At 44.6% G+C, this 22,861-nt stretch overlaps 2 protein-coding genes across 5 annotated transcripts; both read right to left on the reverse strand.

Annotated features, from left to right (window-relative positions):
- Nucleotides 1-1,275: 1,275 nt before the first annotated feature.
- On the reverse strand, nt 1,276-9,053 carry LOC120446142 (phosphoenolpyruvate carboxykinase [GTP]). 2 transcript variants are annotated; one of them, XM_039626967.2, is made up of 2 exons: nt 8,179-9,053; nt 1,276-3,245 (listed from the first exon to the last, which is right to left on the reverse strand). In XM_039626967.2, the coding sequence occupies exons 1-2, from the start codon at nt 8,211-8,213 to the stop codon at nt 1,361-1,363; spliced, it is 1,920 nt and encodes a 639-aa protein (XP_039482901.1). In that variant the 5' UTR covers nt 8,214-9,053; the 3' UTR covers nt 1,276-1,360. The 2 variants fall into 2 exon arrangements, with proteins under 2 accessions (XP_039482901.1, XP_039482902.1); XM_039626968.2 differs by having other exon boundaries at nt 8,952-8,968.
- A 698-nt stretch (nt 9,054-9,751) lies between these two features.
- On the reverse strand, nt 9,752-22,050 carry LOC120445590 (sodium- and chloride-dependent transporter XTRP3). 3 transcript variants are annotated; one of them, XM_039626084.1, is made up of 10 exons: nt 21,843-22,050; nt 16,980-17,299; nt 15,743-15,975; nt 15,108-15,685; nt 14,578-14,719; nt 14,147-14,508; nt 13,923-14,085; nt 13,660-13,863; nt 13,323-13,391; nt 12,619-13,163 (listed from the first exon to the last, which is right to left on the reverse strand). In XM_039626084.1, the coding sequence occupies exons 2-10, from the start codon at nt 17,248-17,250 to the stop codon at nt 13,158-13,160; spliced, it is 2,028 nt and encodes a 675-aa protein (XP_039482018.1). In that variant the 5' UTR covers nt 17,251-17,299; nt 21,843-22,050; the 3' UTR covers nt 12,619-13,157. The 3 variants fall into 3 exon arrangements, with proteins under 3 accessions (XP_039482017.1, XP_039482016.1, XP_039482018.1); XM_039626083.1 differs by lacking the exons at nt 12,619-13,163; nt 13,323-13,391 and adding an exon at nt 9,752-12,098; XM_039626082.1 differs by lacking the exons at nt 12,619-13,163; nt 13,323-13,391 and adding an exon at nt 9,752-12,101.
- Nucleotides 22,051-22,861: the final 811 nt, after the last annotated feature.

The raw sequence follows: 22,861 nt of genomic DNA on the forward strand, positions 1-22,861 counted from the left end.
TAAATCAACTTAATGCAATTTTAAATCAACTAAATGCAATTTTAAATCAACTAAATGCAATTTTAATTAAACTAAATGAAATTTTAAATCAACTGAATGCAATTTTAATTAAACTAAATGGAATTTTAAATAAACTAAATGCAATTTAATTAAACTTCTTATACATAATTATAATAAACCAGCTCTCGTTGACCGCTCACTTAGCCTAGACCCAGAAGCCACTGGCGCCCAACGTCCTTGGAGAAACCTGATCAGATGGTTGTCCTTGGTCCTTGGCTGCCCATTCCCCCATTCCCCCATTCCCCCCTCCCATTCCCCATCCCTCATTTTTGACTCCCTTTTGCAAACAGTTGAGTTTCGCATTAAATCGAATTCGTCTACACGCGTTGCCGCGATTTTCGGCTCGTTTATTTATAACTATGGACTTGTTTTTCTAGTTGGGCCTGATAATCTTCATCATCGTCGCTAATTGCTGGACTCAGACTTGGACTCGGACTCGGACTCAGAATCAGACTCTTAACTGCTCCGCTCCTGTTCCCAGCAAAGCCGCCCACTTGGCGCATTTCGATGATTCGGGTGTATTTGGAATGTACGTCAATAGACGATCGATTCGCTTAATATATGCATAATCAATATGCGATCGGTTGGGCAAAAGGCATTGGGGATGAGGCGACCGGGTGGGTTATCAGTGGACGAGCCTCTGAGTTCGTCTAAATATAGATCAGACCCGGATTTGTACGGTCGACCAGGAAAACTTTCCAAGGGAAAACATAGCCATGAGGATCTTTGCACTGCCTATGAACTATTTTTAGGGATTTGCTTTCTTAGCTATTTGACCTTTTGGGTTTCCTGGCTAATTGCACTTTTGGTTTCTGGACTATTTGGCCTTTTGGTTTCTTGACTATTTGGCCTTTTGGTTTCTTGACTTTTTGGTGATAAGTAACTGTTCGCCCCATAGTGCAGATCACACCACACGCTGCCAATTCAGCAATCAGTCCTTGGCAACCCACCCAAAATGGCAAATTGTCATCCATAAACATTCTTTTTTTTTATTTTTTTTGGCTTTTTCTGGCATTTATTTGCTTGTTTTTCATCGCGTCGATCTGTTGATAAGTTAGGTTAAACGGCATTATGGATTTATACGCTTGTTTACGCCAATTGCGGACGGGCCTCCGCCGGGGCGACCACTGATAAGCCGCGTCCAAGCCACGCCCCAAACCCAATTTCGATGGCAATCCCAATCCCGAACACAATCGCGAATAGGCACAAGTCGAATTTCGCTATAAAAATCTCGTTCGTTTCGTTTTATTTTAGGCAATAAGGGGTCTTAGATTAGGAAATAACCTATGGAACACACACATCACATGTCAGCCACACGCGCCTTCAGCTCCCTCAGCTCTTCGGCCACGGGACCTGGCAGATGGTGACCCACCTGCTCCTCGAAGTACCGCTCTATGGCAGCCACTTCCTGCGCCCAGAAGTCCTTCGGCAGATCGAACAGCTGGTCGAGATCAATGTCCTCCTTCAAGTTCTCCAAGTTCAGTGCATCCTTGCTGGGCAGCCGGCCAATGGGCGAGTCCTCAAAGCACTGCTCGCCCTCCACCCGTCGAAAGATCCAGTCCAGAACTCGGGAGTTCTCGCCGAATCCGGGCCACAGGAACTGGCCCTCGCTGCTCTTGCGGAACCAGTTGACGTGGAAGATCTTGGGCACCTGGCCACGCTGCTCCATGCTCAGCCAGTGGCCCAGATAGTCGCCAAAGTTGTAGCCGAAGAAGGGTCTCATCGCGAAGGGATCGTGCATGATGACCTTGCCCTTGAACTCAGCGGCAGCGGTGGCCTCGCTCCTCATCGCAGCTCCAATGAATACGCCGTGCCTCCAGTCGCGAGCCTCGTACACCAAGGGAACGCCACTGGGACGACGTCCGCCGAAAAGAATGGCGGAGATGGGCACTCCTTCGCTGTCCTCCCAGGCGGGATCGATGATGGGGCACTGAGAGGCGGGTGTGCAGAACCTGGAGTTGGGATGGGCAGCCGGCTTGCCGGACTCCTGGGACCAGAGTTTGCCCAACCAGTCCGTGACTGTGACGCCCTTCAGCTGATCCTTCTCCATGCCCTCCCAGTAAACTCCACCATCGGATGTGGAGGCCACGTTCGTGAAGACAGAGTTTCGGAATATAGTATCCATGGCTATGGGATTGGTGGCCCTCGAGGTGCCGGGCGCCACGCCAAAGAATCCATTCTCCGGATTAATCGCGCGCAGCACTCCCTTCTTATCGAACTTCATCCAGGCGATGTCATCGCCCACACACTCCACCTTGTAGCCCGGCAAGGTAGGTGTCATCATGGCCAGGTTGGTCTTGCCGCAGGCCGATGGAAAGGCGGCAGCAATGTAGATCTTCTTGCCCTGCGGATTGGTGATGCCCAGGATCAACATGTGCTCGGCCAGCCAGCCCTCCCGCTTGGCAATGGTGCTGCCAATCCGCAGGGCGAGGCACTTCTTGCCCAGCAGCGAGTTGCCACCATAGCCAGATCCATAAGATACAATCTCATTTTCCGCCGGCTTGTGCAGCACAATGGTGCGTTCGGGATCGCAGGGCCAGGATGGCATCGCCTGGACTCCACTCTTCGGCGTACCCACGGAATGCAGGCACTTGACGAACTGCCCATCACCGGATTGCAGATATTTAAGCACAGGATTGCCCGCGCGAGTCATGATCTTCATGGACTCCACGACGTATGGTGAGTCCGTGATCTCGATGCCGATTTTGGAGAGAGGTGAGCCCACTGGACCCATGCTGAAGGGAATGACATACATGGTGCGACCCTTCATGCAGCCGGGGAATCGCTCCTTGATCGCCGCCTGCAGATCCTCTTCCGCCAACCAGTTACCCAGCATTCCCGGTGTGGCCTTCTCCGTAACCGGTACTGTCTGCTCCTTCGAGTCCGTAGAGATGAAGGTCTTGCCCTCCACTCGAGCCACATCCGCCGGATTGGTCCTGGCCAGCCAGCAATTCTCGTACTTCGGCAGCGGTATGATGGTGCCCTTCTTCAGCATGATGCCCTGGAGCAACTTGCTCTCGCCCTCAGTTCCATCGCAGATGTGCACCCTTTCCGGTTGGCAGAGATCCACGCACTTCTCCACGTACTGTTTGACGGCCGGGGTGAGGATCTTGGCATCGCCATACTGGACGGAGAGGAAGCGACAGGTCAGGCGAAAGTTCAAGGTCCGGCGTGGGGAGACCAATCTGGAAGAAGACCAGAAAGTTTCTACTTTAAAGGCTATGCTGGTATCTTAATCTTAGGTTCTTCTTTGGAATAAAGTAAACTCAATATGGTTGAATATTAGACTGGTTAGGTAAAAGGGTAAATACAATTCTCTACCTATTTATTCAGCTCACGATAACGACCTTTTCAGATACTCTACCTACAGCTACCGCCAGTCGTACAGCCGACTAACCGAAACGCGCACAACTGTACCCCTTTGGCGGACCTCGTAACGTGAATTTCAAATTCTAAGCGGTAAGGCAGAGCCGGCGGAAAAGAGCCAGCGCCGTGAAAGAAACGAATACAAATGAAATCCGAATACAAACAGCAAAAGATACAGCCAAACTGGCTGATCAGCTGTTCGCCGTCTGGTCGTTCAGGTTTTGTTTGGGCTCCACATCTCCACAGCTCCACCAATCCACCAATCCAAACTCGAGAAACTGGCTCGCCGCAATTCGCACAGAGCACTGGGATGCGGGGAATTGGAGCTGGGAGGAGGTGGTGGCCATAAAGGGGTCCCCAGTCGATGCAACCTTCGTGTAGCGGCCAGTCCACGTCACTTTCATTAGAAGCAGGTTCAGGCGGGGAGCTCCCCCATGCAGCATGATGCAATCTTTCATCATCTTTTCGCGGCATGAGCAGCCACTGCTCCTTGTGCTCTCTGTTTTGGTTCTGCAGATAGGCCAGATAAGCGAGGAGCAGGTAGTCTGCTCGTGGAATGGAAATGGGTATGGGTATGGGTTTGGGTATGGGTATGGTATCTATGCGACATGGTAACCCATGTTTCCAGCGGAAATCGTCGAGATACATGTGTGTATACGTATTATGTCTGTGGGTCTGCAACTCGCACAGTTTTTGGGTGTCACTATCACAAGCCAGACGGCTGACTGTCGGTTACATGGGGTCCAAAGTCCAGTGATTCCCCGCCTCCGACTCACCGACTCCGAATAATCGCTTACACGCGCTCAGGGTTGCCCCACTTGTGACGTCAGTCGATTGTCTGGGGAAACATGGAAATACCCCCCAAAATAAATGAATGCATGTTTTATACTGTTTTCAAACTGCGCAGTTTTCACTACATTCGCACCTACATATTGTAGATACTTATAGCAAGTTGGCCTGGTCTATATTAGCATAAGTTGTCTGCATGGTCGCGGTGTGCGAGGTGAATGATAAACGCCAGCGATGTCTCTTCGTGTCGCGGCTTTTGCCAATTCTGTATCCTAAATAGTGGAGGATGGGCAATTAGGCAGCTTAATGAAATGAAAATGAAAATGAAAACTTAATTCAATCATATTAACTGGCTTTTGTTTGGGGGGCTTTATGGCCAGCGTCTGGCTTTTATCGTGGCCCATGCGTGTGAGAATATAAGTTGCCAGCCTCGAAGGCCGTAAAAACTACAGTTAAATAGTCCAACGATATTTATGACGGCACTGATATGGATGAGTGGGCAGCATATTGGCGTACCGCTTGAATCCAAATCGTACCGCTTCAGTATCGCTGTTGACACCAGCAGCTAATTGTTTGAGCAGCACTCGAGTGTTCGCTTTGGTTTTGATTAGGGACACGCGCCTCAGTTGGATGCTGAAAATCCGCTGCGTATTCGAATCTATTTCGGGAGATAACAGTCGAGGAATTTCTGCTGGCCTCTTGAAATGCCAACTACAGACCCTCCTCCTTCCTAATGACGCCACCAATGTTGACCCTCCCAAATACCCTGCCAAGGAGCTTCACAGAATGCTCCACTTCTTTGGCACAACATGAATGAGTAAGCACTTCGAGTGTATTTCCCACTTCGCAGACTTTCTCTAGTTGTTTACGCTTTTTATTGCAAAAAATACGCATTAAATACATTCGTTGAATTTTCAGCGCGTGTTCCACTGATGTATGTGTTTGTGTCTTTTTATATGGAAAAAGAACATATCAGGCTAAAAATAGTAAGTACGAAAATGTCCGCCCCAAAAAACACTTGGCAACAGTCATGGGGGTGTCAGCTGATTCATCAGTTTTTCCTCAACCAAAAACTGTACTTGCAGTCTGACGAAATAAACGAAACTGGTTCCATCACAGGGTTCATTAGCCTTGCCCCTTTGCCTCAGAATTCAATGAAAGAACCCGCCCAGCACTCAGTATCTGAAATTGAAGGCGAAGGGCAGCCACAATCTGCGGCTTATCAGCTGGAATAGTATCAGCAGACCATCGAGGGGTGGGGGCGACAATTTTATGGATACTTAAACCAGAGATGGGATACTTATTCATAAAGCCCAAGCAAAGCCAGAATGTGAGCTGGAAACTGTTAAGTTACATGTGAGCTACTCAAAGTTGCTGTGACGTTAAGTTTGTTTAGAGGAAAATCTCTTATCAGTGCCGCAGATGCAAAGTTTTCCGCTAGCAAGATTATTATTCGCATCATCATAAGTAAACAGACTATTGCACACTCCTAGTAAAACTTTGTTTTTATTATTAAACTGTTTGCAAATAACAAAGAACACAATGCAGCATGGGTAATCCATTTACACTGCCTTCCTTGTTCTCAAAAATACCTTTGTTGCCATAAATTCCTGCTCCCAATAAACTGCGCAGAAAGTGCGGTGGGAAATTCAGTGTGAACTGGATTTTACGGCACCCAGTCTCGAGGATGTTTTCTAAGTACTATTAGAATGCTCATTACCGCATATCAAAGTCCACAGAGTGGCAGCGACTAATTTCGTATTTTGTTTACCGACTGATAAGCGATTCCAGACTGCCCACGCTTCCATATAGGAATACATAGTACCTACTCGTAGATTAACGAGTGTGTTATACTGTGTATAAGGTAATGGTTGAATGCGGGTCTGTGTTCTGTCTGGTATATTCCATCAGTTACATGGAGTAAAATCCACTTACTTGCGAAAGCATTTCAATTGGTTGCAAACGGCTAATTTAATGAATGAAATGATTCATTTTTGTAGAGGAAGTGCAAACAAATCGTCATTAGATTGGGGAATCTTATCTAGAAGTTTCTGGGAATTCTGGGAAATTGTGGTAAACAAACCATTAACTGATAGGAGCTAATCGTTAGCAGACTATGAGCCTAGTTTCCCACATACAAATGTTCAGCAAAGCATTCGCTGATCGATGGGGCCTTCCAAAAAGGAGTGTGGGTCTCTTAGCCGATAAGCGGAATTAACCTTAATTATATTTAGGGAATTGTTTTTATTCCTCGCCTGCATAAGTAATGCTATTTGCTTTGGCAAATTCGCAAACGGGGGCTCGGCCTGAAAAATAGATTCAGAGGCTCGCGTCGTCAACAATAATATTATTCGTTTTGTTGTTACTTCACCGACGACGTCGCAGTATCTAAAGGTTATCATCAATGGCAGTTCCATAAAACGAAAAAGTATCTATTGGATACTTGCAGCCTATATATATACTTTAGTGTTACTTGCGCTGCAATTGGCCTACAAGTGGGTGGGTTTGTGGGCCAAAAAGAGGCTCCAAAACACGCCACCCCATGAAAACAGAAGCCAAACGTAAAAAAACAGTCAACAGGCGGCGACGAATGCGAGGCGTTGTTGCTAAGCGGCCTCAAAAACCCATACATGCAGCGCTTTGTTTTTATTTTGCCCGCCTAATGGCACACACACATACACAAAAGAGAGGCAGAGCCAGTTGGACAACTTGCCAGCGATCGCACACACACGCACAGTCGCATACGTCGAGAAAACGAGTCAAAACAAAACTGCAAAAATAATAAAGAGCATGTTGGAGAAGAGGGGAGGCGGTGGATGGGGGAAGCACTGATAAAGAATGGAACAAAGGAGAAGACGGCAATCGCGAAGCTTTTCATTGAACAAAACGTTTGGCGAAAAAAGTGTTGCATAAACAAAGGCGCAGCCAAAGAACTTTTACGGCTTTGGCCACTCACCTGTCGCCTGAAAGTAGGCAGCAAAAGTGCTTCGGTGCGCCCGCGAAGCAGAAATATTCAACGAACTACGCGTAAGCTACAGTGAACTTTAAGAAATAGATACTGCCAAGTGTAAATAAATAAAAATAGTATTTAAAAAATTATTCCTATTTTACTTGAAAATATTAAGACAATTTGTTGGCTTCAAGCTGATAGTACTATTGTATGACAGACGAGCTTTTGCTGAGAGAGTATCTCTGTTACACATGCAAATACCCCAGCCACCAAGAGATTAAGAATACATGGCATCCGAGTGCAATGATCTGGGGAGCTTATAGATGACATTAACATTGATGGCGGTGCTGTTGGGGGTCATTTTGCCACTTGTTTACATGAATGAAAGTGTAACGGACGCCTTGCGACTGGCAGAGCGTGGAATTTTCCCGCCACGCGATAAGAGTGATTCAATACTATTAGTACGACATTTTAGTTGAGGCAGGTAAGTTACTAGGCAATGACAGCTATTAAGTCGGGTTCACCTTAGGGCTTGTAATCCAAGTAGACGGCTCAGTGCTATTAGGCGATTTGGAATACCCCTTTGGTTAGAAATGGTGGGAGTATTGGTTTGATCGAAAACAACTTGGTTTCAAAATAAGTCATTTAGTAATAAGATGAGATGATTCGCGTTGAAGAAAACTGATACAATATCCTAAAAACAAATAATTTGTATATTATGCAGTGTGAGCATTTTCCTTCGCTAAGTGGCATTTTGTGTCTAAGAATTGCCTTTAAAGCGATTAGATTAATTTCTGTCAAAAAGTGAACTCCGACTGAAATAAACATTATATCTAAAGTTAATCAGCTGTTGAAAGAAATACCTCATAATAGGAATGGCTGCTACACGGTATTCGGCTGTTTAGCTCACTTAAGTTAATGGACTCGACTGCAAGCTGTTAAAATATCCCTTTGGGGTTTCGCCACCCTGGAATCCCGCCAATCCGGCGGAATCCGAATCCCATTAGACTCACCCGCTACGCAGCAGCTGCGCGCCTTTGAGCAGCATTCTGTCACCTGTTCGCGTTGGCTTTCACTTTCTTATTTTGCCCGCTAATAGTCGTACTCTTGGCAGCCAATGCAATTGCAATTTTATCTCCGCCTTAATCAATTTATTGCGCTTCGTTTGGCCGCAGTGTTCCCTCTGTTAATTTGATGAAATTGCCAAGCTAATTTGAATTTATCTCAGCCTCGTCTGCAATGCACTCGGATGTCTCTGGATGTCTCTAGATGTCTCTGGCGCACTTGTTGCGCTTCGGTTACAGCTGCAGCCACGCCAAAAGATTATGTTTCGGATTCAAATTCAAATTCGGATTCAGATTCAGATATAGCGGAGCACTTGTTGCTGCTCTGGCACAACGAGCCAAACTGACTTTATGCGGCACTCGCTGCGCTCAAGTAGCATGTGTGCGCAGACGGCAGCCAGCCGAGCATTTTGCTTGGGTCTCAGCTCCGTTCCCTCGCTCTCATATGAGAACGATCCCATCCGATCCGATCCTATACTCGATTCGATTCGATTCGATTCAATTCGATTCGATTCTTGCCGCCGAAGCATATGGTGTATATGTTTTGCTTTCCCTCTGATAAGATAAGAGACCACACACTCTGCGGCCGTTGCATTTGGGGCTTGTGCTACGTGCCGCCCACTGCATATTCAGCAGGTGGTTGGGAAAAGCTCAGCAGGGGGGTGGGGGTAGGATTGGGCTTGGAAAACTCGGAAAACACGCCCCCCTTTGGGCAAGCTTACCGGTCTGGCTGGTCCGCGAACCTATTTTGCAATGTCTGCGCTGTTATCACACCAACTCTGATTACTCCATCGCTGAGCAGCAGCTCTACTACACATTTAAAAGTACAAACAAAATGTTGTGACATAAAAAGCAAATTATATAAAATCAATCAAAAAAATGTTTCAAGTAAAAAGAGGACAACGGATACTTAAAAGGGCAATTGATATTAGTTTCTTATTATTATATAATTTTTTCTATTTTATTTTTATATTTGTTTAAAATACTATTATTATTGTAAGTGCCTTGCATATTTTGTTTCAGTGCCTTTTCTCTTGCAAATTAGTTGCTCTTACCCTGCACTTTTCTTATCACTTTGTCCATATCGTGTGGCTTCCATTTGGGCAATATCGTTTTACTAGTGCCCGTACTATAAACATAGACCAGCGACATTTACGATGCTGGTTTCCAATAAAACCACTAACCGAAATAGCCAGTTTTGAAGGTCATGCAACTCCTTCTTCGAAGCCATTTGGAGACTGAATCTGGCTGGGGCCTGACTTCTTTAATCAGATGAAACCAAATCAAAACATAACAAAACAAATCGAAACTTTCGCCTGGCTGATAAGCGTAATCGGGAATTGTTAGCTCGCGGTCCAAGGTGCTTTGACCAGGGGGCAGCAAACCAAATACAAAATATTCTGTTCTATCAGAAACCCATAAGAACCTGAAGATTCGTCTGCCGCGGATTAAACGTGCCAGCTGTGGTACAGTGAAGCCCCACAACCATAACCAGAAATAAGAACGGCATGAACTCCTTTTGCTCTTCTTCAACTTAACGCACTAATCATGAAATATGTTTATTAATAATAATTTCTTGCGTACGGTACAATAATGTTTCATATAAGTATTCTTCACGTTGCAGTGTCTGTTTTTTTAATACATTCAAATTTACACGAGTCCGGGTCTTTAGCACTACGACAATAATTGATATACAATATTTATAGTAGAGCTAGGTATATAGATTATTATGTACTGTATATATAGATTTAATGTTCGTATATTTAGTGGCGTAAACAAGTAAACTATACAATTAGGCTTGGTACTATGTATTTGGTTTCGGTTTCGGTTGCATTTGCATTTGCGTTTGCATTGCGAGGATTCGACTTTATTCATGGATAATATGGATAAGGTGGGGGAAGGGGCAACTAACTGTTTTGGGGGCCTCTTACTTTACAATTGTGTAAACGTACATATAAATCTGATGGCTAATCGGATCCTCGATTGGAACTGCTTTTGATTGGCGGTGTACAAAATGGATACAAATCTCCCACAAAAAAAAAAAGACAAGTTATAAATGGAAAAATTCCTGCTCTGCTATGGGGAAATCAACCACGTCGATGACTACAAATCTCTCTAAACTCGACGGGCCATATATCATAAGTATATTTCTATATTTGTCTTATTGTCTTCAACGTTCTGTCGTCCGTCCTTTTGCATTGACTTTGAGTACTTCGAAATTCCATGTGTTTTGATTCAGTTGTCAGTTTTCAGTTTGCATTTTTCATTTAGCATTTTTCAGTTTGCATTTTTCATTTAGCATTTTTCAGTTAGCATTTTTCATTTTTCAGATATCAGTGTTGCACTTGCCTTTGCCTTACCGAAATAAGAGAAAGTTTGGGGGGGAGGGTATTGTGTGATAACCATTTTGCGGAAACCGAATCGGAAATATGGAAATATGAAAAAGGACTTTCGTTCTAGGTATCCTGTGCAGTGAACTGAAGTAAACAATGGGGTGCCGCTTAACAACTAGTTAAATATTAAACGCTTTATGGTTTCCCTTCTTCGATAGAACTTTACAACCACTAAAACTATTCACAGCAGTTTATAATTCTTGATTTGTTATTTTGTTTAGCTCTGTCAGTGTGGGAAAATACTTTCTTTTTGAGTGGTTTTTCAACGGGGGAAATAGTTTGAGTGGGTGAGTCTTTGGGTTTGGATAGTGGATGAATAGTCTTAACAGCTAAACATTGAGGATATTATTTAGAATATCACACATTCCATGTATCATTCTCTAATCAGTATTAGTAAGTATAGGTATTTGTTTAACTCAACTAGAACTCGAAGTGTTAATATTGTGTCTCAACGCTCTTAACCAGTTTAAAAGTTTAAAGTAATTGTAACTCGTGTAACTCCTTTTAGATTACATACATACATATATTAATTGTAGGTCTGTTGAGTTCTACTTGAGATTGAAATAAAAACGGCAGATCTCTACTAAAACTAAATGTTGAGTTTAACTCGTTGGAAATGCGCTGGCTAAGTCGACTATAAGCGTTTGCCGTCGAAGAGCTTTCTCCGCAGGATTGGGGAAATTGTGGGGGTTTGTTGGGGGATTTTGGGGTTGGGAGAGGAGTCGGAAATACTTTCAGTTTTGCATTTTGTGTGTTCGAGTGTCTAAGGGTAAAGCTTTAAGCATTCCAACTAAATGCTACATAATTGAATTTAAACCATTTGCAACCCGTATTAGATAATACCTATCCTCCTCCTGCGGCACATTGTACTCGTACACTGTTTTGTTAAATTTAGTTTAGTTTTGGGCTTAGTTCAGTTTGTGTTAAAATACGATTTAACAATTCTAGTTACGCACTCGAATGCAATTCTTTCGCTTACTCGGTTTATTCTGGTAATTACTTAGTTTAGTTTTAAATTAAGTTAAAATACTTATAGTAAATATTTATAAATGTTTGCGCTCAGCTCGGCACGCACTCATCTTACCGCTCGTCTCAGTTAAATTGGTATTTCACTTGCCATTTTGTATCGGTTCGCACCTGGACCTGTATCTGCACCTGTTCCTGGACATCTACCTGTATCTGTATCTGCATCTGTAACTTTATCCGTATCTTTTGCATCCGTTTCTATATCTGCGCCAATTGGGGAGTGGAGCTGTGGCTTCTCTAGACATCGTACGCATCCTTCTTGTAGTTGTTCTTTCTGCTTGTTGGCACATTTAGCACGTTCGATGTCTTGGTTGTTGTTGTCGGACGCATCATCATCATCCGCATGGTCATGGGCTTGTCCTCCTCCTCGTCGTCGGAGAAATCGCTCTGGGTCTTCACATGACCACCCAACGCCGGACCGCTGAAATCGTTCTCGTCATCCTCGTCGTCCTGCTTGGAAAGGTGGATGGGAATAAGGTTGAAGGGTGTCTTCAATATGTCAGACATCAAATGGGCGGACAGAGTCCTCTAGGAAATCAAGAACTTCTTACGAAATTATAGTACATAAATCAAATGAGCTGACACCACGCTGCGTATACTTGATATTCTACACAAGCTCAAGCGAAAGCTCTCTACACGACCAGCGACTGGCCACGAAAGCAGAATTTGTAAATTAAAACTACTTGAAGTTCACTGCAACTGTACTGTAGAATGTAAAATATATTTACATTACATGTATGTTTCAGTGGCGGATTTTTTATGTGTTCTTGGTTGCTTATTTAAAGGTATTTAAGGCAGTCATTTAATTTTAATGAATGTAGCTTTAATCTTATAAATCCGCCACCGACATATGTGTTGCATTTAAGGTTTTAACCATACCAAAAGTATTTAAACAATTAACAAACAAACGAACGAACCAACAAACAAAATGTAAATGGACAGATTTCGGTTGTCTCCCTGTTACATTACCTGCATATTAGCCACGATCAGCCGCCAATTGGGTTTCTATATGTCCACGAACTGCCTAAATCTATGTACACTCAATGCCCTACTCCTGCTGAGCCGTCAAGCGATTTTGCTAGTCTTTTCCCTAAACTTAGATTTTGTAAATAATTGTTCAGGCCTTAACCGGTTTTGGTTTGAAAGAGCTGTTTTTTGTTTCACTATTGTTTGCTAGCTACGATTAATTGCTGTGCGTTGATTAGTTCTTTGTGGTATTGAGTACAGGTAATTGCTTGGTAACCGAGGATGAGCAATTGGTTTCTAATTGAGTCGAGGCACATCCTTAGTGTTTTCGGTTTTCTCGGTTTTACAGGGTGTTCAGTGTTCGGTGTTTCGTGTTTCTGGGCCATGCGAAGGGCATTAGTGAACTAATTTTAGAGCTATCCTAGTTTTAACTGGTTGCTGATTTCTTTGGGGTTCTCTAAGACTTGGCGCTGCACTTAGGTTCGTATCCATGGCTTCGATTTCGATTTCGTTTTTCTGGTTTGGATTCGGATTCGGTACGTTCTAATTCTAACATTGACCAATGAAAAGTGGACACGGGAGCACAGGGAAAGAAGAGCAGAGAATCGTGTGATTAGCTTTAGTGTATTCAGAGATGTGCAGGTGACGGGATCGGGGTAGTGGGATCGTGGGCAATAGCCTTTCTAACCAGGACGAGGCACAACTTACTTCAAAGTCTCCAATTGTGAAGCGTGTCGCCGCTAGTGAATCTTGCGGTGGCATATCCGGACTCATATTCTGTACGACAATGAGCGTGAGTTTTTTGGTAATGTATTCGGTTATTGGATGTAAGCATTGTAAGATAGGAAAAACAAGCGCAAGAGTGAGGAATTTTAGTTAGGTGAGAGAAAGACACAATTAGTCACACGTATATAGACCAAAAATAGAGAGAGATGGGCGTAACCTTAGCCTAACAACACAACAAATGTTACAGGAAAAAACTCAAATCGAGACTGAATCGAATCGAAAGTGTTGTCAATCGATTTGAGCACGAATCTGCACTTACATCGTCATCATTGTCAATCATCTCCTTGGTGGAGGCGGTTGTCTCGTTGCGCCGTATCGATCCTTGATGGATATCGAGGTCCACCTTCAGGCACTGGAAGCTACGCATGAGGAACACGATGGGCATGGGCAGGACGCCAGCCAGGATCATGGATAGTGCGATGGCCATCACCCAGTTGGGGTAGCTCTTCTGCTCAATCATACCCTGTAATTCGATAAAATTCCATTTAGTCAAGATTTAAAGAAGAGTGTCACGCTGCGTACCAAATCGGCATTCCAAGCACCGTAAGTGGGATTCCTAATGACCATAAAGACCACTGAAGATACCAGGATGCAGACCATAATGACGGGACCAATGTACCGCCAGGTCCACTGCCAGTAGCGACCAGGTCGGTAGCCAGTCATCTGGTAAATGTCCTCTGTGAAGCTGTGGGAGAATATCCTTAGCATGTTGCCCAGCTTCTAAAGTAAGTAAGACCAAAACTCACCGCTCGTGTCCGTAGATAAAGATGACGGCTATCATCTCCATTAGCGCCACGACGACGAGGCCAATGGTGCCGGCAAAAGAGTCGAACATCTTGAGCCAGTACTCCCCGGCACCTGTGCAGAAGATGAAACCGACAATGAAGCAGAAGAGACACACCACGCCAGTGACATGCTGTTTCTTAACCCGCTTGATAATGTCAATGTCGAAGAGGGTGCACAGCATGCCCTCCAGGATGCCGATCTGTGATCCCAGTCCCAGCGACAGCAGCATGGTGAAGAAGAGCACGGCCCAGAAGGGAGCGCCGGGCAGCTCCACGATGGCCTGGGTGAACACGATGAAGGCCAACCCAGTGCCCTCAGCAGCCTGCATAGGAAGGATTGTGTATAAGAACCTCCACACCATGGATAAGCCACCAATTCAGACAGTACTCACATTGTCCAGTTCGTGTGCCAAGCTGCACTCGCTCAACTGCAAGCGGACGAGCTCACTGCCATTCAGTAGATTCATGGCTTGTTCATAGCCCTGTGTGTCATTCAGACCCAGCAGTTTGTTCTTCACCAGGATTTCCGTGTTGCTGGGGCGAGGCAAAACCAAAATAAAAAGGAAGAATAAATAAGCAAACTATGAGCGAACCAGTTGAAGTCGGTTAGAACCACATCGGTGTGGAGGCAGTTCAAGAGCAATTGTGCATAACTCAACGTGGGTCCGTTAATTGATGCAAATTGACAGACACGACCGCGATTCCATATATCGATTCGAATACTATCAATGGATGGGCGCAGAGAGCACCCACCGAGCCGGCATTTCATTGATACGCAAATAGAACAAAAGACAAACAGTTGCAATACGCCGGTTACAACTGGCCAACTGGTCAGCATATTGATGACCCAGCTAACATAATGGAACGAACCACAACGAATCCACTGATGCGTGCCACCCACTGCCGCTCCCCATCGACTCACCTGGCTATACAACGATCCACATTGACGGTGGCCTTGAAGCCCAGAATGGCAAAGATGACCACGCTGGCGTAGATGGCCGTAACCGCATTGCACACGGACACCAGGAGCACATCCCGCACACAGTTGTTCTTGGGCGTGTTGTAGCTGCCGAAGGCGATCAGAGATCCAAAGGCCAGGCCAAAGGAGTAGAAGACCTGTGTGGCCGCGTCCAGCCAAACCGTGGGCTCCAGTAACTTTTCCACCTTCGGCGTATACATGTGCATCAGTCCGGCGCCCGCGCCTCGCAACGTGATGCCGCGAATGAAGAAGATGGTCAGCACGATGTAGGGGAAGAGCGAGGTGAAGTAGACCACCTTGCCAGAGCTCTGGATGCCCTTCATTACGATGAAGAAGACAATGGTCCAGGACAGCATCAGGCAGATCACGATCCACCACTTGAGGCCACCGGGCTCATCCATGGACGGCGCTGCATCCAAGGTGGTGCGGTACCAGAAGTACGTCGTCTCCGACGATTTGGCGCACTCCTCCAACTCAAAACCGGTGCCGTTCAAGGGGCAGGATGACCACGGCAGCGGATACTAAAAAGGTAATTTAATAGTTTAGAAAAGATAGTTATTTCCAACGAAAGCACTTACGCGAAAACTGTTGAAGAGGTAGAAGAACACCCACGTGATGATCACGTTGTAGTAGAGAGCCACAAAGAGCGTCACTATGCACGACGAGATGCCGATGCCACCCAGCCAGGGATGGATGGTGTTCCACACACCCAAGGCACCCAATCGCATCCGCTGGCCGATTCCCAACTCGATTAGGAACAGCGGTATGCCCTCCAGTATCAGCATAACCATAAAGGGTATCAGAAATGCACCTGCAACGGGAAAATTAAGGCTTAAGTTCACTGGGAGAAATTCGAAGTATATTTATATCTGTCTATTTATAATAAGTTGTTATGTATATATTATATATATTTTCTTAATAAAAAAATTCCTAAATGAACTCAACATATTTGCACAGTGTAATTTGTTCGCTGTGCATGATTAAATCGCTGGCGGGATGTGACACAAAATCAATGAAAAGCCAGCCGGAAATTTGCATTTCTGGCCAGGTCGGGAAATATCTGGTTGGCCAACTAGCTCATGAAGGGTATGCCAACTTCGATGCCCAGTCAAGCTGTCAATTGTAATTGAATTAAAAGCTGGGTGGGCTTAAATCGCCATCAGAAATGTGCGTACCCACCCACTCCACGCCCACTGATCCACCCAAGGCCATCAATTGGGCCCTTCCGCCGTCGAATGCCAGGCAATTAGTGCACATTAAATCCCATAATGTTATTGTCAAAGCTGTGCACCTGATTAGCTGCAGTTCGTTGGCCAACTGATATTGGATATGACACATGTCGTGGGGCATGGGGCGGTGTGGAGCGGTGTTGGAACGGGAATTGGGGGGATTTAGAGGAGGTTTAGGGGGGAATAACCAATTTAACGTTATCGCTCAGGTGACCCGTGCAGTCAAAGCGACATTGATTTGGAATACTGCTCCAGTTTGCGCTTTTTATCTCGGTAATCCGAGGCTTAGTGCAGAATGCCAGGCAAAAGTGCACAGACCTCCAAACAATCATAGTTCGTAATCGATAAGGTATTTTTGCATACCCAACTAATCAAGATATAATAAAGTTATATTATGAAAAAGTATGCCTAACATCTTGAATGCCAAGCATTCGAGTTTGAAAGTAATAACATTGATGTTTCAATTTGAAAGCATTCATGTTCAATTTAAATGCTGCTTTCCCTAACCAAACTTAATTAAGTTCCATTCTGATTGATCAAGTTAAAAGCTGAATCATTGACATATCAAATAGCATTAGATACTCACCGCCGCCGTTCTGTTGGCACAGGTAGGGAAACCGCCAGATATTGCCGAGGCCCACCGAGTAACCGATGATGCTGAGGAAGAACTGCATCTTGCCGCTCCAGGCGGCGCGTTCCGGCTCATTGCCCGGTATGTCCACCGATTGCACGGAGTTGCGCTGGGGGGCAGTGAGTACGATGGTCACTCCATGGGTGCCATCGCCACGTGCCCGTGTGTTCAGTGGGGCCATCTCGTGGCCGTTGCGCGGCGCATCTATGATTTTGGTGGCAGCCATCAACGTGCGGATGTTACTATATTCCTGGCGAAGTGTCCGTGGTTACCGTCTGCGGAAAAGTGGAGCAGCCGATTATGAGAAATGCCAGGACTCGCCCCAGACCCACTGTTTGATCGATACTCCTCGAGTACCCAAGTGTGTGTGTGTGTGGTGTGTGTGTATGCTAGTGTGTGTATGTTGTGTTGTTTGCCCATTTGTGTGGCGGTTCGTCCTTGAGACCGCTTCTAGTGGCTGCTAACTCAATTTGTGTCCTAATTGTTTGCCATTTGGCGGATACTTCGCCGGTTAATGGAAACTTTTCGCCATTCTTTTCCCTGTTCCCCATTTTCCCCTGACAGCTTTCGTAATTTGATTAATATGCAAATTTGGTGTAGTGCCTGGGGAACACATATGCCAAGTATGCTCATTAGTTTATTCGTAATGAAGTGTGCATAAATTGGATTGTGTGTTGTTTTGCTTTCAAGTTTATATAGAAATCTTACGGATAAATCCGAAATGTAATGCTATCCAAAATAGTCCCAACTTATTCTTTCGGTGTACGGATTAAGGCACGTTGTTGGGGGTCAGAGGTTAATTAGATCCTTAGTTTCTGCAGTAAACAACCCAGAAGCTCCAAGGACTGTTTACGAGCCACTAAGCCGCCCCCCACCACCCCCCTCTTTCGAAGCGTGACTTCCTGAACCTTGTTGCTCGGTGTATGGGGGTGAGCCCAAAATTGAAGCCAACACCACAGAAGGTCGTTTTGAATTGAAAGAGCAACCAAAAAGAGCAAACTTGTGGAATGGAATGAAAGGGGGGTGGACACAAGCCACGGTTCCATGTGGGCGCCATTTACTTGGAGGCTCGTCCTCTGTTGCTGACGTAGTAAATTAGGGCTAGAGAGCACACGGAACACGGCACAGAGAGCGGAATGGCCATGGGTGTGTTGTTTGGGGCAGCAGCTGTGTGGCAAGAAGCAGCAATTCACCACCGCGCGAGAGAGCCACAGAGAGAGAGAGAGAGTAGAAAGCTTCGTGGAGCTTTTGGCGTCCTGCCGCTTCATTGATGGCCACTGCGGGGGGAATGATTTCCCGCAGGGGGGAAGGAGCTATATATTCTCGTTCTATTCTGCTATATTTGGCGTATACGTAATGCGCTATGACGTCTTTTGATGGCTGCCTCATTTTCCGCAATTGCGTACCTCAAAACACATTACACCCAGGCGGCACATTCGTGTAAATATTTATCCAGTTACACCCACAGAATGTATCTTACGTATGCAGAAACCAAAAACTACACCACCAGCTGCAAAGACTCCGATTAAGTTGCATGGAAACGGGGTATGGAGCGGTAATCAAAGGACGCCAACGTGCACTTTTCCGCACTTCTTCGCACTTTTCCACCGCACTGAGCTGGCGGGGGGAAAACTCTCGTCCTCCGATTGCACAATCCGATTGCTGTTACGTAAACCAGTGTGTGAAAATATTAAAGTCCTGTGATTGCTGTGCTGTTGCTTTCTGCGTCGCAGTTAAATGGATGGATGGGTGGTTGGCTGGATGGGCGAATGGGTGGTTGGGTGGATGGGTGGTTCTTTTTCGCTCAATCACCGGCGTTTCTAAATAAAGCTCTGGCCAGGATGTGGCCGTGGCCCTGTCATTGGAATGAGCTAAATCACTTGGCCGCAGCGCAAAGTGGACTGAAACACAATGGTTTAACCATTGCCGTAGGAAATTACTCAATGAGGGCTCAAGATTACCACTGATTGGCTGTGACAGGACCTAATTGAAGAATTGCTTTACGGAGGCTTGCATAACTCTGAGCTCTAGAATACAAATCCCATCTGTGCTGAATTTAAATGAATGGAAATTTACCAAGCCAAATGACGCTACCCCAATCTCACACACAGGTAGAAAAGCTTGGGTCCTGGGCGCAAAAAAAAATGGAAAAGGACAAACACAATTGCGTCGTGGCAAAATTGTAAACCCATAAAAAAACAAAAGTTCATCCCCTTTGAACTCGCAGACTAGAGGAAACGTATTTAAAGCTCATTGCCAGTAAAGGTGAACTGCAAATAGCTCGCAAAGGCAAAAGTACCAGGTAGTATTAAAAGTATAGTATAAAAGTATAGTAGTTGGTAGTGAAAATGAAACAAGTAGGCGAATCTGCTGACATGGCGTGCTGCAAGCTAAATCGATAAGAACGGCTTTGCTGGTAAGGTGGAATCCAGGGGGAGGGCCAGCTGTCTTTTCCTATTTCTGCATAAATCATGCAATTTGATTGCCATTGAAATTCACTCTGTTTACGCAATCGATTTTGCACATTTTATTGGCCTTTTGTTTACGCTGCGCCACTGCGAATGAATTCACTGCGAATCGTTCAAAAAAAATTGTTGCCTCTTCGAATTTGAAATGCCAAACTAATATACCCATATTTGTGGCTATTTTCGGAACCACATTCACTCAATATAAAAACACAGAGCGGTGTTGCGCAACTTGTTTGCTGGCTGTGGCTGTTTCTGCTGCCAATATGCACTTTTTGCCCTTTGGCTCTTGATAATTGATTTGGCCATCGTTTGGCGCCAAGGCGCGAACTACGCCGAAAACTCTGCGAGGACAATTGGCACCACCACCCCCGACCCCCCAAAAACACCACCCGCAAACCACCCAAAAGCACATCCACACTTCCGTTTCCGCTTGACCTTGATGCACGCCACTGTGGATTTTTGTGAAACTCTGCAAGCACTTTCAACAGACAATGGTTCCCGCTGATAGGTGTCGAAGTGTCGAATTACTTTCCCAAGCCACAATTTCGATTGCTTACGCTGGCTAAACATTGGTCAGCTGCTGCTCGAAGAATAGAAGGTTTGTTTTGCAATAAACATCAGTATGTAAATAAACGCAGTCTACGCTCTTATGCAGAAGTGTGGAAAGTTTCCACAGATTATTATTGCATTTGAAGCTCAGTTCTAGGTCTTTGAGTATAACACGAGTGTTTTCCTATCGTTGAAATTAAACACTACACAAAGCTTGGCCCTTAAAAATACAATTCTAGTTTTTAAGTAAGCCTAAAAGGCATGTCTACGTTTTAGTTAAAAACTGATTAAAAGGCATGTCTGCGTTTTAGTTGAAAACTGTTTACTAGGCATGTCTACGTTTTAGCTAAAAACTGTGTGCAAAATATTGAGTAAAAATATTTTTTAGTTTAGATATTGCTGATATATCAAATGCTTGGTACTATTTAAATTTTTAAAAAATTGTAAATTAAATAATAATATTTTCGAACTCAGTAAAGTAATCAAATGTGAGTTAAAAACTCTATATATTTGCTAAGTAATTGCAGGGCGTGGTGAAGCATTTGGCCAGAAATACAGACCCTTTCAGCGCCATAATAATCCTTTGTGCGACTTAACCTTTTGCCCCACGGAAGCAATCGATAAGACGCAAGTGTTTCACTCCCAGCACCAGCACAGCATTAATTTTGCATCAAACAAAGTCAGTTTGCCCAAAACAGGCGGACTCGTGCACTTGTCTGGCCGAGAAGATTGCCAAAAGAGCAGTGTACCAGTGTATCCTATATGGACCATGTGTAAGCCCATTGTACATATTCAACTTTCGCTCTCACCCTAGAGCGAAAGAGATGGCAGCAGGGTGTGGGAGAGAGAGGGGGTGAGAGAAGGGAGGAAGCGAAGTGCAATCAGACGGGCACAAAGTTCAATTCCTTGTGCTACCCACTAATTTTTGGCACAGCATCAACTGTTGGCCTGTTGAGGTCGATGGGGAGGGTTGAGCTTTTTGGCCCAAAACATCCCCTCGGCCAATGCCATTGCCAGCCCCAATGCTTTCTTCTTTATCAGAATCTCCAAGAGAAAGAGAATGTCAAAACGAAATGGATGATTTAGGATGTTGTATCTTTTTAAGGCTATCTGAACTCTTATGAGACAAAATGTAATATTTACCCTTTCTGAAAAATATTAACAATAAATTCTATGAAGTACACGTTCCCACTTTTAAATTATTAAATTAATAAACAATCTTAGTTCACCCTTAAAAGAGTTGTTTAGAAAAGGTTGTATTCTTTTAGTATGAACAGCGTAAGTGAAAGCAGCCAACTCAAGTGAAATCGCTTAACGAAATCAAATTAAAATTTTTGTTTACGCTGTTCTTTCAGTCAAGTGATTAAACGTTGAATGTGTAGCGATGCCAAAATCTGATTTTGTTTCCCATGTTCGTACAACGTACTATATATAGTAGTTTATGTCAACGTGCAAAGTTGAATGTATGACAGAATTTTGCACTTTGTTGGTTTTTGGAATGCGAATTCGCTGTAAATGCACAAAAATGCAGATTTCGATTGGCGCTAAGGGCACGAAACAAATGAAATTAACATAAAGCTAAGTTCACTGTTTTCACGGAAGTCCACGTGCATCCCCAACCTCGAGTTTCACTGACACAGCTCCCAAGATAAGGAGAGAGAGCGTCAGAGAGTCTGTCCTGAGAGAGATGGAGAGAGAGAGAAGAACAGGGAGGGAGTCCTTTTGGGATGTGTGTGTGTGTGTGTGTTGGTGGGCAGGACACGTCAGGCAGAAAGTTTCGCCTCGCTTTCTTGTTCCGTACCAAAGTTCGTCTTGGCTGTGGGTTTGAAATTTCCAGACTGCTCTAAAGCGGATTTTTCACACACACACACTCGCGCGCTTTGGAAAATCACTGAATTTCGCTGATTTCCGCTTTAATCCAGGTAAACGCTCGATATCAATTTCGTACGACGAATTTCAGCGTTTTTCACACGGAGCTTTGCTCGATTTTCACGACCGTTGATTTGTGCTTTCCGTTGTAAACTAAATCCAAATCGCTTGGCGCCGCACTGCGAAGCTTGCGAATTGGCATGGTGTGTTTGAATCGGTGGTGAACTAACCACCACCAACGCAGGAACATCCACTACACTCACATACACACACACACGCACACACGCACACACACACGTCAATGCGTTGACGCAGGACTCTGCATGGAAATTTTTGGGCTGGCAGCGGGCTTAAATTGGGCAAAGCTTCACTTTCATTGATTGCCGCACGCGGAAAGGAGGCCAAAAGCTGCAGGAGCACGTGGCTTTCGGGGGTTGAAAGTTCAAATGCCGCCGCTATCGCCTGTTGTGGTGGTGGTTGTACAGAGGGAGTGCGAAATGCTGGGAGAGAAAACCCAGAGGGACTACTACTGTATTTTCCTCTGGAAATATAAATATTTTATACTATTAAATAAATTGTCAATCAATTAAAAAAAAACACACAAATTTAATACTAAATATTAATATATATATAAAATATATTAATTATTAATAATAAGAAGACTCCTTTCAAATGAACCGCCAAATATAATCAAATTCAATTGCAGTCTTTTAGGCGCTTTCTGCTACCGCCCGCCAGGTGGCGATTGTTCCATGTGTGACCAGTTATTTGTTTTTATATCGATAGGGATTCATCGAGAATCGTAATGCACCGCGGAATTTAAATAAATTACATGTTTTATAAATGCATATATTTATATTTTCCCAAAAACTAAAAGTTTCAACAAAATCTTAAAAAATGGAATTGCATTATATTTTATTAAGCACTATTAATCAAGATTTTCTTTAAGTT

This window comes from Drosophila santomea, chromosome 2R, assembly GCF_016746245.2.
Source record: "Drosophila santomea strain STO CAGO 1482 chromosome 2R, Prin_Dsan_1.1, whole genome shotgun sequence".
NCBI classification, from domain to species: domain Eukaryota; kingdom Metazoa; phylum Arthropoda; class Insecta; order Diptera; family Drosophilidae; genus Drosophila; species Drosophila santomea.